The following is a 16,562-nucleotide window of genomic DNA, read 5'->3' as shown; positions in this document are numbered from 1 at the left end:
GGCGTGAGACGGCGTTCATCCAGATTTCAGTTTACATAGAGTTACACCGACACATCAACACGCGACACCACACAAACGTTTCCTTGTCTGAACAAGACAGCCAGGTTAACTTGTGACCACGCTATAGCGCTGCAGAGCTTTTCCAACAAACACGCGCTCATTTACACATTCATTTTAGAGTACTGTCATTTAGTTCTGTAGTTATCAATGCACGGTGTAAAGTTTTTAAGGTTAATGACAAAATAAAGACGAAACCTGATTTGGTTTGATAAGAATATGATAACAGGAGAAGAGGGATGATGTGTGAATGCTGGGTTTACACATTTGAAAGTCACATCACTGTAGTTGCTTGAAACCGAATGGAATCTCAGTCGCAGTGTAAACTCTCTGCTACTCACTGGAAACTGTCAGGTTTCTTGTAAATTAATTTCCATGCAATCTACAACTAGTCGCACGCTGGTATAACTCTTAACAGCTGAAGTCTCAAGCCACATGAAAGTGCTGTCCTCAATCAGTCGTTCAGTTATTTTCGTGACAAATTTAATATAGCCCGATAAACCTTTTATTTTGTCATTAACCTTAAAAACTTTACACCGTGCATTGATAACTAAATGACAGTACTCTAAAATGAATGTGTAAATGAGCGCGTGTTTGTTGGAAAAGCTCTGCAGCGCTATAGCGTGGTCACAAGTTAACCTGGCTGTCTTGTTCAGACAAGGAAACGTTTGTGTGGTGTCGAGTGTTGATGTGTCGGTGTAACTCTATGTAAATTGAAATCTGGATGAATGTCATTAGTCGTGTGTAGTGCAGGTGAAGAACAACAGGTGACCTGTGCCACGCTTCTGTAGTATTTCGTCCTTCGGATCGAATCCCGTGTGGAGTCTATTTTTTTCTTCTTCTTTCTTTGGGGGAAACGTTCAAAAAGCGGTTCACGAATGTCACGAGCTCAGCTTCATTGACGAACTTACAGATCAACATCACAATCAGATGAATATTTATTGAAATGACAGTTACAAATGGCACAGAAATGATTAAGGCATTCGCGAGGTCAGCTACATGTTGTCTTCCTGGTTGCAACATCTGCCGTCGCTCCGAGTAACCACTGACTCATTCAAGCTACGGTCACCAGTTAATCTGGAAACCAGTTAAGAGGTAACACCGGTGTAACGTAGTATCGTAACGTAAATCGAAACAGCTGTGTAAGTATAATTAGTGTAGTTTTCAGTTCTCTCATCCGTCAAGATGTCTACAGATGTTTATGTCAGGCCAGACTTCACTACGAAGGTGAGATATAACAGAGGAGACCAAGAGGAGAGAGGAGAGAGGGAGGAGAGGATGGTGGAGATCTACGAGAGCGCAGACACTTTGAGAGACCAGCAGCCTGAAGGAGGTACATCTGAAATCATTACAACTGAAGAAAGCACCATTGAATTGAATTGAGAGAGGAAGAGAGAGAGAGAGAGAGAGAGAGAAAGAGATTCCTGCAGATTAGAGAAAAGTCTAAGGGAGTTTCCACTTATAGTTCTTTTTAAGTGAAATTTGTGTTCACAGTGTGAAGTGAGAAAACAGTGCGGTTACAGCCCGCGATGTGAACTAGTCACAGATAACTAACTCTCTCTCTCTCTCTCTCTCTCTCTCTCTCTCTCTCCACTCTGTACGTTGAGACAGAGGAAGTGACATCAACTTCTCACCCAAACTCCCTTCAGTGTTTACTCACTCTTTACTCTTCCTCCTCTTCACACACCCTCAGCATGTTTGTGGGATGGATTGCACAGTGAATCTATTTGTGGACAGAACAAACTCATGCATTCTTTGGACCTGGTGCAAGAATTCAGTGACAGTGAACTTCCACCTGAACTGGTGAATGGGAATTAATAAAACACCTGTCTCTGTCTCTGCATGTCACCATCCTGTGAACACATGGCAGGGCTGAACCTGTGGTTTGTGGTCAGTGAGTGTTGCTTCCTCTGCTGGGCCAATATCATGTGTGTGTGTGTGTGTGTGTGTGTGTGTGTGTGTGTGTGTGTGTGTGTGTGTGTGTGTGTGGTCAAATCTTTTTCATCTTGTCTGATATATATGTGGCACACCACTCTGCTCCAGGCATGATGGCCTAAATACAAATGAAACCATCACAGAAGTCGCCTCATCTTAAAGGAACAGCTCTCCCCAAAATGAAAACGCAGTCATTATCCTCTCTTCAATGCTTTTATACAACAGTTCTATAAACAAAGCTGTTCATCAATTTATGGTAATTTGAGACAACAGATTGATTTTATTGTCTTTTATTAGTCTCCGCCAACAAAAGCAGCTTCCTCAGGATTCCACTACAACACATAAAGTCTTAGGGTGTAGTGTAGTTAACTGTATGTCACTGGAACGCCTCCTGTCCAATCAAATTGCTCGACTGGAACTACTTGCTTACTTCCTTTAAATTTCTCTACAGCTCTGCATGACCCAAATGTTTTGTAGCCACAAAGGCCTTTACTGAGGCAGCAGAAGCCACAAGGACAGAGGACCCAGACAGCAATAGTGAGCCGGGCAAAAAAGTGTCACTATTGGTCAAGATAAGTGACATCACCGTTCTTCTGTTAACAGTTCTAAAGCCACTGAAGTCTTGAAAGTCCTCATTTTAAGCTCATGTCCACACAAGAGGAGAGAGCCACATTCACCTTTGTATTTATTACATTTTATTTTGATATCCATGTGCTCTATCTTATAATAGCTAACAAAAATACAGTGCTTTAAACACTTTTTTTTTTTTTTACTCGGTCTTTATTGCTTGATGGCGGGGAGGATTCATCTCAAAAGGGGGCCTCCACAGAAAATTTTGCCTAGGGCCTCCAGCAGTTCAGAGCCGGCCCTGGCAACTCGACAGCTGATTCGTTTAATTGTTCATTAAAGAATATCAAAAGTCAGTTTGGTATTCAGTTTTAAAATCAGATTTTACTTAAAATACTATCTATTTAAACAAATATAGCTATGTATATATAGATTTTAACAAACTTGCTTATTGAGTGTGATATTTTTTACAGTGCAGGGCAGATCCAGTCTGTCCTGTCCTGCTGCCTCCCTGCACCAGTCGGTCTGTATGTAAATAACACACACATGCAAATTCTCTTCTTATTTTCCCATCTATGTTTGCCAGCTGTAATGGAGCGAAAAGCCTCAGTGAAGCTCACGAGGATTTAAACACTGAGCAGTGTTGTTACAGTCGGCTGGTGACTGGTGTCAGGACTGAAGACTGTTAGCAGCCGTCCACAGTGCAGGAGGAACCAAGGAGGGGTCAAAGGTCACTCTGTGTCCCACAAGTCGTTGCATACATGCAGAGGAAGTCCTCTACATGGAACCAGAAAAGTCGGTCGGTCAACTTTGCTCAAGTCCCAAGTCAGTCTCAAGTCTTGAGGCACAAGTCTGAAGTCAAGTCTCAAGTCTAAATGTAGAACAGCAAGTCAAGTCAGAACAAATCAAGAGTCCAGTATCAATTTAATATCTTAAAGAAAACGAAATATCTAGGACTTTTCAATGCAATATGGTTTTAATAGGATAAAAACTTAGTAAGAGCATCATGAGTTTGATTTCTATAATCAGTTTCAACTTCAGTAAATTCAGTCATTCCATACAAATTCAGAAAACAGAATTTAAATTCAGTCGTCTGCTGGAACAAATCTCATCACTTTCAATCTAAGTCATTTACACAAACACAAGATCTCAAGTGAAGACTTTAGAAACCTTTTCAAGTCATCAGAGTACAAGTCAGAGTCAAGTCCCAAGTCACCAGAACCCAAGTCAAGTCAAGTCTCAAGCCTTCTCTTCATGCATTAAGTCAAGTCTCAAGCAATTTCCCTGAGGGAACCCTCCCAAGGGATTAATAAAGTTTATATCTATCTATCTATCTATCTATCTATCTATCTATCTAAAGTTGTGTGAAATCATGTGACTCAAGTCCCCACCTCTGCTCTTACTACTTACCACAGATTCAGGTAATTTAAGGGGTAAAAAACACATTTTGAGCTGTTTTGGCACTTTGTTTCTCCACTGCTATACCATTTACTTACTTTTTAATCTCCTACATGAGACAATTATATTGCTTCCATTTAAAATTTCCATTTATAATGTGTTCACCATCACGATGCTGCTTGACTCCTCCTTGTTTCACGGCTCCCAGCCTGCAGGACAAAAGCTCTTTGAAATGAGTTTATTTGGTCGGACTTGTTCAGCCGGCTTCTCGCTCTTACATCAACATTAATCGGTCTAACAAGGACACAGACTGGAATCTCCTCCATGGATTGTTATTAGACTTTTATTGTGGAATTAAATATCAACTCTCAGATAGCGTTCAATCCATCCGATGTAACTTTCCACTGCTGTACAATCTAAACTTCAATCAGCTGATGACTCACACACCTTCTGTTTCCACACATTAATCTGAACCTGGTGCTTGTTGTGATTTGCTTCATTTAGTTTTGATTCCTTCCTTTCCTTTCCTTTCCTTCCCTTCCTTTCCTTTCCTATCTTCCTCTCCCCTCTCCTCTTCCTCTCCTCTTTCTTCTCCTCTTTCCTCTCCTCTCTTCCTCTCCTCTTTCTTCTCCTCTTTCCTCTCCTCTCCTCCTCTCCTCTCCTCTCACCGGTTCCTCTCTCCTCTCCTTCGTCTCCTCCTTCTCTCCTCCTCTCCTCTCCCCTCTTCCTCTCCTCTCCTCCTCTCTCCTACTTTCCTCCTCTCCCCTCCCCTCTTCTTCTCCTCTTTCCTCACCTCTCTTCCTCTCCTATTTCTTATCCTCTTTCCTCTCCTCTCCTCCTCTCCTCTCATCGGTTCCTCTCTCCTCTCCTTCGTCTCCTCTCCCCTCTTCCACTCCTCTCCTCTCTCCTACTTTCCTCCTCTCATCGGTTCCTCTCTCCTCTCCTTCCTCTCCTCCTTCTCTCCTCTCCCCTCTTCCTATCCTCTCCTCTCCTCCTCTCCTCTCTCCTACTTTCCTCCTCTCCTCTCCCCTCCCCTCTTCCTCTCCTCTCCTCCTCTTCCCTCCTCTCATCGGTTCCTCTCTCCTCTCCTTCCTCTCCTCCTTCTCTCCTCTCCTCCTCTCCCCTCTTCCTCTCCTCTCTCCTACCTTCCTCCTCTCCCCTCCCCTCTTCCTCTCCTCTCCTCTCATCGGTTCCTCTCTCCTCTCCTCTCCCCTCTTCCTCTCCTCCTTCCCTCTCCTCCTTTCCTCTCATTAGATCCTGTCTCCTCTCCTTCCTCTCCTCCTTCTCTCCTCCTCTCCTCTCCCCTCTTCCTCTCCTCTCTCCTACTTTCCTCCTCTCTCCTCCTCTCATCGGTTCCTCTCACCTCTCCTTCCTCTCCTCCTTCTCTCCTCCTCTCCTCTCCCTCTCCTCTCTTGTTCCCTCCTCTCCTCTCCTCTCCTCCTCTCCTTTTTCCTTCAATTTCCAATCACTCTGGTTGCCTCAGACAGCCACAGTGAAAATGGAGAGAGTAGCAGTAGTAACACCTGTTGAGTTGTTGCTGTGGGAGTTTCTGTGAAGTCTGAGAGTTTTACATACACACTGTTGGCTGATAGTAGCATCTGCTGCAGCTCAAACCAAAACAAAGTGTACCTACCTGCTGCTCCTCGGCGTGCGGCGCGCGTCAGGCAGAGTCAGCACCTTTAGGGGGGGGGGGACGCGGGTCTGGGTTCGGTGTCATGCCGTGCCTCCCTCGCTTTGATCCTCGCTCCCAGAAATGTGATATTTTACCCCGTCGGTGAACGCGTTAGTCCTGGAGATTACCTCGCCTTAATGATGCCGCTGCCGCTGCCGGCTGTGTCACGTCGGGACAGAGTGTCGCTCTCGCTGTGCCAGGTGAGAGGCAGACGGGGCTTTACGGGGATTTTCATGCCCAGGGGATTCATTGGATTCCTGGATTTTTTTTTTTTTTTTTTTTAATCTTTTTAGTTTATGTACAAGCAAATCAACTTATGAACATTTACTGACACAGATGAACAAAGGCCTGTAGTATAATATCACACCATCCCGCCCACTTTTACCAGGAGCGTATCTATGTTCCCAGGATGCTATGTTCCCAGGGTCCTAAGTTCCCAAGGTCCTAAGTTCCCAGGGTCCTATGTTCCCAAGGTCCTATGTTCCCAGGGTCCTATGTTCCCAAGGTCCTATGTTCCCAGGGTCCTAAGTTCAAAAGGTGCTATGTTCCCAGGGTCCTATGTTCCCAAGGTCCTAAGTTCCCAAGGTCCTAAATTCCCAGGGTCCTATGTTCCCAAGGTCCTATGTTCCCAGGGTCCTATGTTCCCAGGGTCCTAAATTCAAAAGGTGCTATGTTCCCAGGGTCCTATGTTCCCAGGGTCCTAGGTTCCCAGGGTCCTATGTTCCCAAGGTCCTATGTTCCCAGGATCCTATGTTCCCAGGGTCATAAGTTCCCAAGGTCCTACGTTCCCAAGGTCCTAAGTTCCCAAGGTCCTAAGTTCCCAGGGTCCTATGTTCCCAAGGTCCTATGTTCCCAGGGTCCTATGTTCCCAGGGTCCTATGTTCCCAGGGTCCTATGTTCCCAGTGCCCTATGTTCCCAGGGTCCTAAGTTACCAGGGTCCTAAGTTCCCAAGGTCCTATGTTCCCAGGGTCCTATGTTCCCAGGGTCCTAAGTTCCCAGGGTCCTATGTTCCCAAGGTCCTATGTTCCCAGGGTCCTAAGTTCCCAAGGTCCTAAGTTCCCAAGGTCCTATGTTCCCAGGGTCCTAAGTTCCCAGGGTCCTATGTTCCCAAGGTCCTATGTTCCCAGGGTCCTATGTTCCCAGGATCCTATGTTCCCAGGGTCCTAAGTTCAAAAGCTGCTATGTTCCCAGGGTCCTATGTTCCCAAGGTCCTATGTTCCCAGGGTCCTAAGTTCCCAGGGTCCTATGTTCCCAAGGTCCTAAGTTCCCAAGGTCCTATGTTCCCAAGGTCCTAAGTTCCCAAGGTCCTATGTTCCCAGGGTCCTAAGTTCCCAGGGTCCTATGTTCCCAGGGTCCTAAGTTCCCAAGGTCCTAAGTTCCCAAGGTCCTATGTTCCCAGGGTCCTAAGTTCCCAGGGTCCTATGTTCCCCAGTTCAATATTCTGTTAACACACATTAACCCTCCTATTGTGTTCGGGTCAAATTTGACCCGTCTCAAGTTAAAATATTTCATGAATATTAGGCAGTTGTTTTTTTTTTATTGGAACAAGGCTTCAAAACAGCTATATAAAGACAACAAAACCAATGGTTATAATTTTATTGGATTTTGAAGGTCTCTAACCCTAACCCTAGAACTGGGGAAACATCTACAACGTTAAGTTCTCCTCACCCCATATTGGGGTACTGATACTTTCTACTCCAAAGTCAGAAGGAGCAGAAGTGCAATCAAATTACAGTGGATGGCCTGAGCCTAACCTGGATAGCTCTGATAAAAAGCCCTTCTGTTCTGTGAAACAGTTGTGGTCAGAGCTCTGGGTAAACATCTACACACAACCAACCTAACCCTAGAGCTGGGGAACATAGGACCCTGGGAACATAGGACCCTTTGTCATGTTCCCATTATGTGCCATTTAAATCTGGGGAACATAGGACCCTGGGAACATAGGACTCTTTGTCATGTTCCCATTATGTGCCATTTAAATCTGGGGAACATAGGACCCTGGGAACATAGGAATGACTCCCTTTTGCTCATCCAATATTGTCAGTGACTATGTTTACATGGACAGCAATAATCCAATATTAGCCCGACTAACAGCTGAAGTCTCAAGCCACATGAAAGTGCTGTCCTCAATCAGTCGTTCAGTTATTTTCGTGACAAATTTAATACAGCCCGATAAACCTTTTATTTTTCCTACATTAACCTTGTCATTGTCATTAACCTTAAAAACTTTACACCGTGCATTGATAACTACAGAACTAAATGACAGTACTCTAAAATGAATGTGTAAATGAGCGCGTGTTTGTTGGAAAAGCTCTGCAGCGCTATAGCGTGGTCACAAGTTAACCTGGCTGTCTTGTTCAGACAAGGAAACGTGTGTGTGGTGTCGAGTGTTGATGTGTCGGTGTAACTCGTGTGTAGTGCAGGTGAAGAACAAGTCAAGTCAAGTCAAGTCAAATTTATTTATACAGCACATTTCATACACAGGGCAACACAATGTGCTTTACATAAAAAGACAATACAGTATGCATATGCAATATGCATCAACAAGTGTTAGTGCAGTTACACAAGAATCAGTGCAGAATATGCCAATGTCAAACTACACAAAACACACACACGCAGACTCACACACACACACACACACACACACACACACACATACACATTAAGAACTTAGCCATAGATTGTTGTGAAAAGAAAGGTTTTTAACCTGGTTTTAAAGGTGTTCAGTGTGGGGGCCTCTCTCAGGTCCTCAGGCAGGGCGTTCCATCTACTTGGGGCATAAATACAAAAGGCAGCATCCCCTGCTTTGGAGTTAGTGCGAGGGACGGTTAAAAGGCCGCTGCCTGTGGACCTGAGAGTTCTTGCTGGTTTGTATCTAATTAGCATGTCTGTTATATACTGAGGTGCAAGGCCATTTAGAGCTTTGTAAACAAGTAGTAGAATTTTAAAATCGATTCTAGTTTTGACAGGGAGCCAATGCAGGGATCTAAGAACCGGCGTAATGTGTTCAGACTTTTTAGTTCCGGTGAGAACGCGTGCAGCTGCATTTTGAATTAACTGTAGTCGCCGCACAGCTGATTTTGGGAGGCCGGTGAAAAGACCATTACAGTAGTCTAGTCTACTTGTTATAAATGCATGAATTAATTTCTCAGAGTCTGATTTTGATAGAAAGCCCCTCAGTTTTGAAATGTTTTTTAGATGGTAGAAGGCTGATCTTGTGAGTTGATTGATATGGCTCTTAAAATTTAGATCGCCGTCTATGATTACACCCAGATTTCTAGCTTCACTTTTGCTCTCCAGAGACAGAGAACTGAGATGAGCTGCAATTTTCTGTCTCTGAGCCTTTGCACCAAAGATGAGTATTTCTGTTTTGTCTTTGTTCAGTTGTAAAAAGTTCTGTGACATCCATAGATTAATATCATCAATACACTGAGTTAGGGAATGTATGGGATCTAGGTCCTCGTGGGACAGGGATATGTACAGTTGTGAATCATCTGCATAATTATGGTAGTTTATTTTGTGTTTCTGTATGACATGTGCGAGTGGGAGCATATAGAGATTAAACAGTAGTGGTCCAAGAATCGAACCTTGGGGTACTCCACACATAATACTCACTCTTTCCGAGGCAAAGTCGCCAATGGACACAAAGAACTGCCTATCCTGTAGGTAGGATCTGAACCAGTTTAGAACCGGGCCGGATAGGCCGACCCATTTTTCTAACCTCTGTAGTAAAATGTCATGGTCAACAGTGTCGAAAGCGGCACTGAGATCCAGAAGCACAAGAACAGATAGTTTATTGGAGTCTGTGTTTATATGCAGATCATTCACAACTTTGATAAGTGCTGTTTCTGTGCTATGGTGGGATCGAAAACCAGATTGATAAGTGTCTAGAAGGCTGTTTGATGTTAGATAGTTATTAAGCTGAGAATAAACTGTTTTTTCAAGTATTTTGCTGAGGAAAGGTAAGTTGGAGATGGGCCTGTAGTTAGCAATAACTGTTGCATCAAGGTTACTCTTCTTCAGAAGTGGTTTAATGACAGCTGTTTTAAGCACTGCAGGAAATATACCTGACTGAAGAGAGCAGTTAATCATTTCCAATACCTCAGGTGCTAAGCAGTCAAAAACAGTTTTAAAAAATGTGGTAGGGAGAGGATCCAAGCAGCAGGTGGAGGACCTGAGCTGCCCAACAAAATTGTCTAGTTGTTGTAGGTCTAGAAGGTCAAAATGAGACATGGCACAAGTAATATTCCTGGAGAACTGGAGGGTAGGTTCATTTATAGAACTTGAGGCACTAATGTTCTGTCTGATGGCAGTAATTTTGTTATTGAAGAATGTGGCGAATTGCTCACAACAGGACAGAACAACAGGTGACCTGTGCCACGCTTCTGTAGTATTTCGTCCTTCGGATCGAATCCCGTGTGGAGTCTATTTTTTTTTCTTCTTTCTTTGGGGGAAACGTTCAAAAAGCGGTTCACGAATGTCACGAGCTCAGCTTCATTGACGAACTTACAGATCAACATCACAATCAGATGAATATTTATTGAAATGACAGTTACAAATGGCACAGAAATTATTAAGGCATTCGCGAGGTCAGCTACATGTTGTCTTCCTGGTTGCAACATCTGCCGTCGCTCCGAGTAACCACTGACTCATTCAAGCTACGGTCACCAGTTAATCTGGAAACCAGTTAAGATGTAACACCGGTGTAACGTAGTATCGTAACGTAAATCGAAACAGTTGTGTAAGTATAATTAGTGTAGTTTTCAGTTCTCTCATCCGTCAAGATGTCTACAGATGTTTATGTCAGGCCAGACTTCACTACGAAGGTGAGATATAACAGAGGAGACCAAGAGGAGAGAGGAGAGAGGGAGGAGAGGATGGTGGAGATCTACGAGAGCGCAGACACTTTGAGAGACCAGCAGCCTGAAGGAGGTACATCTGAAATCATTACAACTGAAGAAAGCACCATTGAATTGAATTGAGAGAGGAAGAGAGAGAGAGAGAGAGAGAGAGAGAAAGAGATTCCTGCAGATTAGAGAAAAGTCTAAGGGAGTTTCCACTTATAGTTCTTTTTAAGTGAAATTTGTGTTCACAGTGTGAAGTGAGAAAACAGTGCGGTTACAGCCCGCGATGTGAACTAGTCACAGATAACTAACTAACTCTCTCTCTCTCTCTCTCTCTCTCTCTCTCTCTCTCTCTCCACTCTGTACGTTGAGACAGAGGAAGTGACATCAACTTCTCACCCAAACTCCCTTCAGTGTTTACTCACTCTTTACTCTTCCTCCTCTTCACACACCCTCAGCATGTTTGTGGGATGGATTGCACAGTGAATCTATTTGTGGACAGAACAAACTCATGCATTCTTTGGACCTGGTGCAAGAATTCAGTGACAGTGAACTTCCACCTGAACTGGTGAATGGGAATTAATAAAACACCTGTCTCTGTCTCTGTCTCTGCATGTCACCATCCTGTGAACACATGGCAGGGCTGAACCTGTGGTTTGTGGTCAGTGAGTGTTGCTTCCTCTGCTGGGCCAATATCAGCCAGGGGATATGGTGTTAACCTATATGTGTGTGTGTGTGTGTGTGTGTGTGTGTGTGTGTGTGTGTGTGTGGTCAAATCTTTTTCATCTTGTCTGATATATATGTGGCACACCACTCTGCTCCAGGCATGATGGCCTAAATACAAATGAAACCATCACAGAAGTCGCCTCATCTTAAAGGAACAGCTCTCCCCAAAATGAAAATGCATTCATTATCCTCTCTTCAATGCTTTTATACAACAGTTCTATAAACAAAGATATTCATCAATTTATGGTAATTTGAGACAACAGATTGATTTTATTGTCTTTTATTAGTCTCCGCCAACAGAAACAGCTTCCTCAGGATTCCACTACAACACATAAAGTCTTAGGGTGTAGTGTAGTTAACTGTATGTCACTGGAACGCCTCCTGTCCAATCAAATTGCTCGACTGGAACTACTTGCTTACTTCCTTTAAATTTCTCTACAGCTCTGCATGACCCAAATGTTTTGTAGCCACAAAGGCCTTTACTGAGGCAGCAGAAGCCACAAGGACAGAGGACCCAGACAGCAATAGTGAGCCGGGCAAAAAAGTGTCACTATTGGTCAAGATAAGTGACATCACCGTTCTTCTGTTAACAGTTCTAAAGCCACTGAAGTCTTGAAAGTCCTCATTTTAAGCTCATGTCCACACAAGAGGAGAGAGCCACATTCACCTTTGTATTTATTACATTTTATTTTGATATCCATGTGCTCTATCTTATAATAGCTAACAAAAATACAGTGCTTTAAACACTTTTTTTTTTTTTTACTCGGTCTTTATTGCTTGATGGCGGGGAGGATTCATCTCAAAAGGGGGCCTCCACAGAACATTTTGCCTAGGGCCTCCAGCAGTTCAGAGCCGGCCCTGGCAACTCGACAGCTGATTCATTTAATTGTTCATTAAAGAATATCAAAAGTCAGTTTGGTATTCAGTTTTAAAATCAGATTTTACTTAAAATACTATCTATTTAAACAAATATAGCTATGTATATATAGATTTTAACAAACTTGCTTATTGAGTGTGACATTTTTTACAGTGCAGGGCAGATCCAGTCTGTCCTGTCCTGCTGCCTCCCTGCACCAGTCGGTCTGTATGTAAATAACACACACATGCAAATTCTCTTCTTATTTTCCCATCTATGTTTGCCAGCTGTAATGGAGCGAAAAGCCTCAGTGAAGCTCACGAGGATTTAAACACTGAGCAGTGTTGCTACAGTCGGCTGGTGACTGGTGTCAGGACTGAAGACTGTTAGCAGCCGTCCACAGTGCAGGAGGAACCAAGGAGGGGTCAGAGGTCACTCTGTGTCCCACAAGTCGTTGCATACATGCAGAGGAAGCCCTCTACATGGAACCAGAAAAGTAGGTCGGTCAACTTTGCTCAAGTCCCAAGTCAGTCTCAAGTCTTGAGGCACAAGTCTGAAGTCAAGTCTCAAGTCTAAATGTAGATTACCAAGTCAAGTCCATGTCATTAATGTCAAGTCTCAAGTCTAAATGTAGAACAGCAAGTCAAGTCAGAACAAATCAAGAGTCCAGTATCAATTTCATATCTTAAAGAAAACTAAATATCTAGGACTTTTCAATGCAATATGGTTTTAATAGGATAAAAACTTGGTAAGAGCATCATGAGTTTGATTTCTAGAATCAGTTTCAACTTCAGTAAATCATTCCATACAAATTCAGAAAACAGAATTTAAATTCAGTCGTCTGCTGGAACAAATCTCATCACTTTCAATCTAAGTCATTTACACAAACACAAGATCTCAAGTCAAGACTTTAGAAACCTTTTCAAGTCGTCAGAGTACAAGTCAGAGTCAAGTCCCAAGTCACCAGAACCCAAGTCAAGTCAAGTCTCAAGCCTTCTCTTCATGCATTAAGTCAAGTCTCAAGCAATTTCCCTGAGGGAACCCTCCCAAGGGATTAATAAAGTTTATATCTATCTATCTATCTATCTATCTATCTATCTATCTATCTATCTAAAGTTGTGTGAAATCATGTGACTCAAGTCCCCACCTCTGCTCTTACTACTTACCACAGATTCAGGTAATTTAAGGGGTAAAAAACACATTTTGAGCTGTTTTGGCACTTTGTTTCTCCACTGCTATACCATTTACTTACTTTTTAATCTCCTACATGAGACAATTATATTGCTTCCATTTAAAATTTCCATTTATAATGTGTTCACCATCACGATGCTGCTTGACTCCTCCTTGTTTCACGGCTCCCAGCCTGCAGGACAAAAGCTCTTTGAAATGAGTTTATTTGGTCGGACTTGTTCAGCCGGCTTCTCGCTCTTACATCAACATTAATCGGTCTAACAGGGACACAGACTGGAATCTCCTCCATGGATTGTTATTAGACTTTTATTGTGGAATTAAATATCAACTCTCAGATAGCGTTCAATCCATCCGATGTAACTTTCCACTGCTGTACGATCTAAACTTCAATCAGCTGATGACTCACACACCTTCTGTTTCCACACATTAATCTGAACCTGGCGTTTCATTTAGTTTTGATTCCTTCCTTTCCTTTCCTTTCCTTCCCTTCCTTTCCTTTCCTATCTTCCTCTCCCCTCTCCTCTCCCCTCTTCCTCTCCTCTTTCTTCTCCTCTTTCCTCTCCTCTCTTCCTCTCCTCTTTCCTCTCCTCTCCTCCTCTCCTCTCCTCTCATCGGTTCCTCTCTCCTCTCCTTCGTCTCCTCCTTCTCTCCTCCTCTCCTCTCCCCTCTTCCTCTCCTCTCCTCCTCTCTCCTACTTTCCTCCTCTCCCCTCCCCTCTTCTTCTCCTCTTTCCTCACCTCTCTTCCTCTCCTCTTTCTTATCCTCTTTCCTCTCCTCTCCTCCTCTCCTCTCATCGGTTCCTCTCTCCTCTCCTTCGTCTCCTCTCCCCTCTTCCACTCCTCTCCTCTCTCCTACTTTCCTCCTCTCATCGGTTCCTCTCTCCTCTCCTTCCTCTCCTCCTTCTCTCCTCCTCTCCTCTCCCCTCTTCCTATCCTCTCCTCTCCTCCTCTCCTCTCTCCTACTTTCCTCCTCTCCTCTCCCCTCCCCCTCTCCTCTCTCCTCTTCCCTCCTCTCATCGGTTCCTCTCTCCTCTCCTTCCTCTCCTCCTTCTCTCCTCTCCTCCTCTCCCCTCTTCCTCTCCTACCTTCCTCCTCTCCCCTCCCCTCTTCCTCTCCTCTCCTCCTCTCCCCTCCTCTCATCGGTTCCTCTCTCCTCTCCTCTCCCCTCTTCCTCTCCTCCTTCCCTCTCCTCCTTTCCTCTCATTAGATCCTGTCTCCTCTCCCCTCTTCCTCTCCTCTCTCCTACTTTCCTCCTCTCTCCTCCTCTCATCGGTTCCTCTCACCTCTCCTTCCTCTCCTCCTTCTCTCCTCCTCTCCTCTCCCTCTCCTCTCTTGTCCCCTCCTCTCCTCTCCTCTCCTCCTCTCCTTTTTCCTTCAATTTCCAATCACTCTGGTTGCCTCAGACAGCCACAGTGAAAATGGAGAGAGTAGCAGTAGTAACACCTGTTGAGTTGTTGCTGTGGGAGTTTCTGTGAAGTGTGAGAGTTTTACATACACACTGTTGGCTGATAGTAGCATCTGCTGCAGCTCAAACCAAAACAAAGTGTGTCATGGGACTTTTTATCGGGACAAAATGCGGTTTAGGCGGCGCTGTTTCCACACACAAACAAGTGAAATATGTAAACACACCTGACAGCATGCTGGGGTTTGTTTCTCACTAACAGCCACGCAGGGATAAAGGCTCACACCCGGAGAAAACCAGCATCAAAGAATAAACCGTTGCCGCGTGTGAAATCCATTCCGGCGCGCCTTTCCGCCCCGACACACAAACTGACATTTGGAGTCGGTGAATGAATCATTATGTCACTATTTCCAGCAATTAAACACGACTCCGCTCCGGTCTTTTCTCTCCCTATCCGCTACCTGCTGCTCCTCGGCGTGCGGCGCGCGTCAGGCAGAGTCAGCACCTTTAGGGGGGGGGGGGGGACGCGGGTCTGGGTTCGGTGCCACGCCGTGCCTCCCTCGCTTTGATCCTCGCTCCCAGAAATGTGATATTTTACCCCGTCGGTGAACGCATTAGTCCTGGAGATTACCTCGCCTTAATGATGCCGCTGCCGCTGCCGGCTGTGTCACGTCGGGACAGAGTGTCGCTCTCGCTGTGCCAGGTGAGAGGCAGACGGGGCTTTACGGGGATTTTCATGCCCAGGGGATTCATTGGATTCCTGGATTTTTTTTTTTTTTTTTTAATCTTTTTAGTTTATGTACAAGCAAATCAACTTATGAACATTTACTGACACAGATGAACAAAGGCCTGTAGTATAATATCGCACCATCCCGCCCACTTTTACCAGGAGCGTATCTATGTTCCCAGGATGCTATGTTCCCAGGGTCCTAAGTTCCCAAGGTCCTAAGTTCCCAAGGTCCTATGTTCCCAAGGTCCTATGTTCCCAGGGTCCTATGTTCCCAAGGTCCTTTGTTCCCAGGGTCCTAAGTTCAAAAGGTGCTATGTTCCCAGGGTCCTATGTTCCCAAGGTCCTAAGTTCCCAAGGTCCTAAATTCCCAGGGTCCTATGTTCCCAAGGTCCTATGTTCCCAGGGTCCTATGTTCCCAGGGTCCTAAATTCAAAAGGTGCTATGTTCCCAGGGTCCTATGTTCCCAGGGTCCTAGGTTCCCAGGGTCCTATGTTCCTAAGGTCCTATGTTCCCAGGGTCCTATGTTCCCAGGATCCTATGTTCCCAGGGTCCTATGTTCCCAGGATCCTATGTTCCCAGGGTCATAAGTTCCCAAGGTCCTACGTTCCCAAGGTCCTAAGTTCCCAAGGTCCTAAGTTCCCAGGGTCCTATGTTCCCAAGGTCCTATGTTCCCAGGGTCCTATGTTCCCAGGGTCCTATGTTCCCAGGGTCCTATGTTCCCAGTGCCCTATGTTCCCAGGGTCCTAAGTTACCAGGGTCCTAAGTTCCCAAGGTCCTAAGTTCCCAGGGTCCTATGTTCCCAAGGTCCTATGTTCCCAGGGTCCTAAGTTCCCAAGGTCCTAAGTTCCCAAGGTCCTATGTTCCCAGGGTCCTAAGTTCCCAGGGTCCTATGTTCCCAAGGTCCTATGTTCCCAGGGTCCTATGTTCCCAGGATCCTATGTTCCCAGGGTCCTAAGTTCAAAAGCTGCTATGTTCCCAGGGTCCTATGTTCCCAAGGTCCTATGTTCCCAGGGTCCTAAGTTCCCAGGGTCCTATGTTCCCAAGGTCCTAAGTTCCCAAGGTCCTATGTTCCCAAGGTCCTAAGTTCCCAAGGTCCTATGTTCCCAGGGTCCTAAGTTCCCAGGGTCCTATGTTCCCAGGGTCCTAAGTTCCCAAGGTCCTAAGTTCCCAAGGTCCTATGTTCC

The 16,562-nt window shown here is 44.9% G+C and overlaps 1 protein-coding gene across 1 annotated transcript in view; it reads left to right on the top strand.

Moving 5' to 3' along the window:
- The first annotated feature begins 10,414 nt into the window (after positions 1–10,414).
- LOC139653670 (ATPase family AAA domain-containing protein 2-like) overlaps positions 10,415–16,562 on the top strand; it is a 56,722-nt gene continuing 50,574 nt past the window's right edge. Inside the window, exon 1 of the mRNA XM_071530589.1 lies at positions 10,415–10,562. Coding sequence (XP_071386690.1) covers positions 10,415–10,562 — 148 coding nt within the window. The remainder of the gene's footprint in view (positions 10,563–16,562) is intronic.

The sequence above is a fragment of the Centroberyx affinis genome, unplaced genomic scaffold, assembly GCF_046629955.1.
Source record: "Centroberyx affinis isolate AG114_WGS23_722 - 3 ecotype Tasmania unplaced genomic scaffold, CSIRO-AGI_Caff_v1 ptg001947l_1, whole genome shotgun sequence".
NCBI lineage: Eukaryota > Metazoa > Chordata > Actinopteri > Beryciformes > Berycidae > Centroberyx > Centroberyx affinis.
This window is presented reverse-complemented; position numbering and strand designations above follow the sequence as displayed.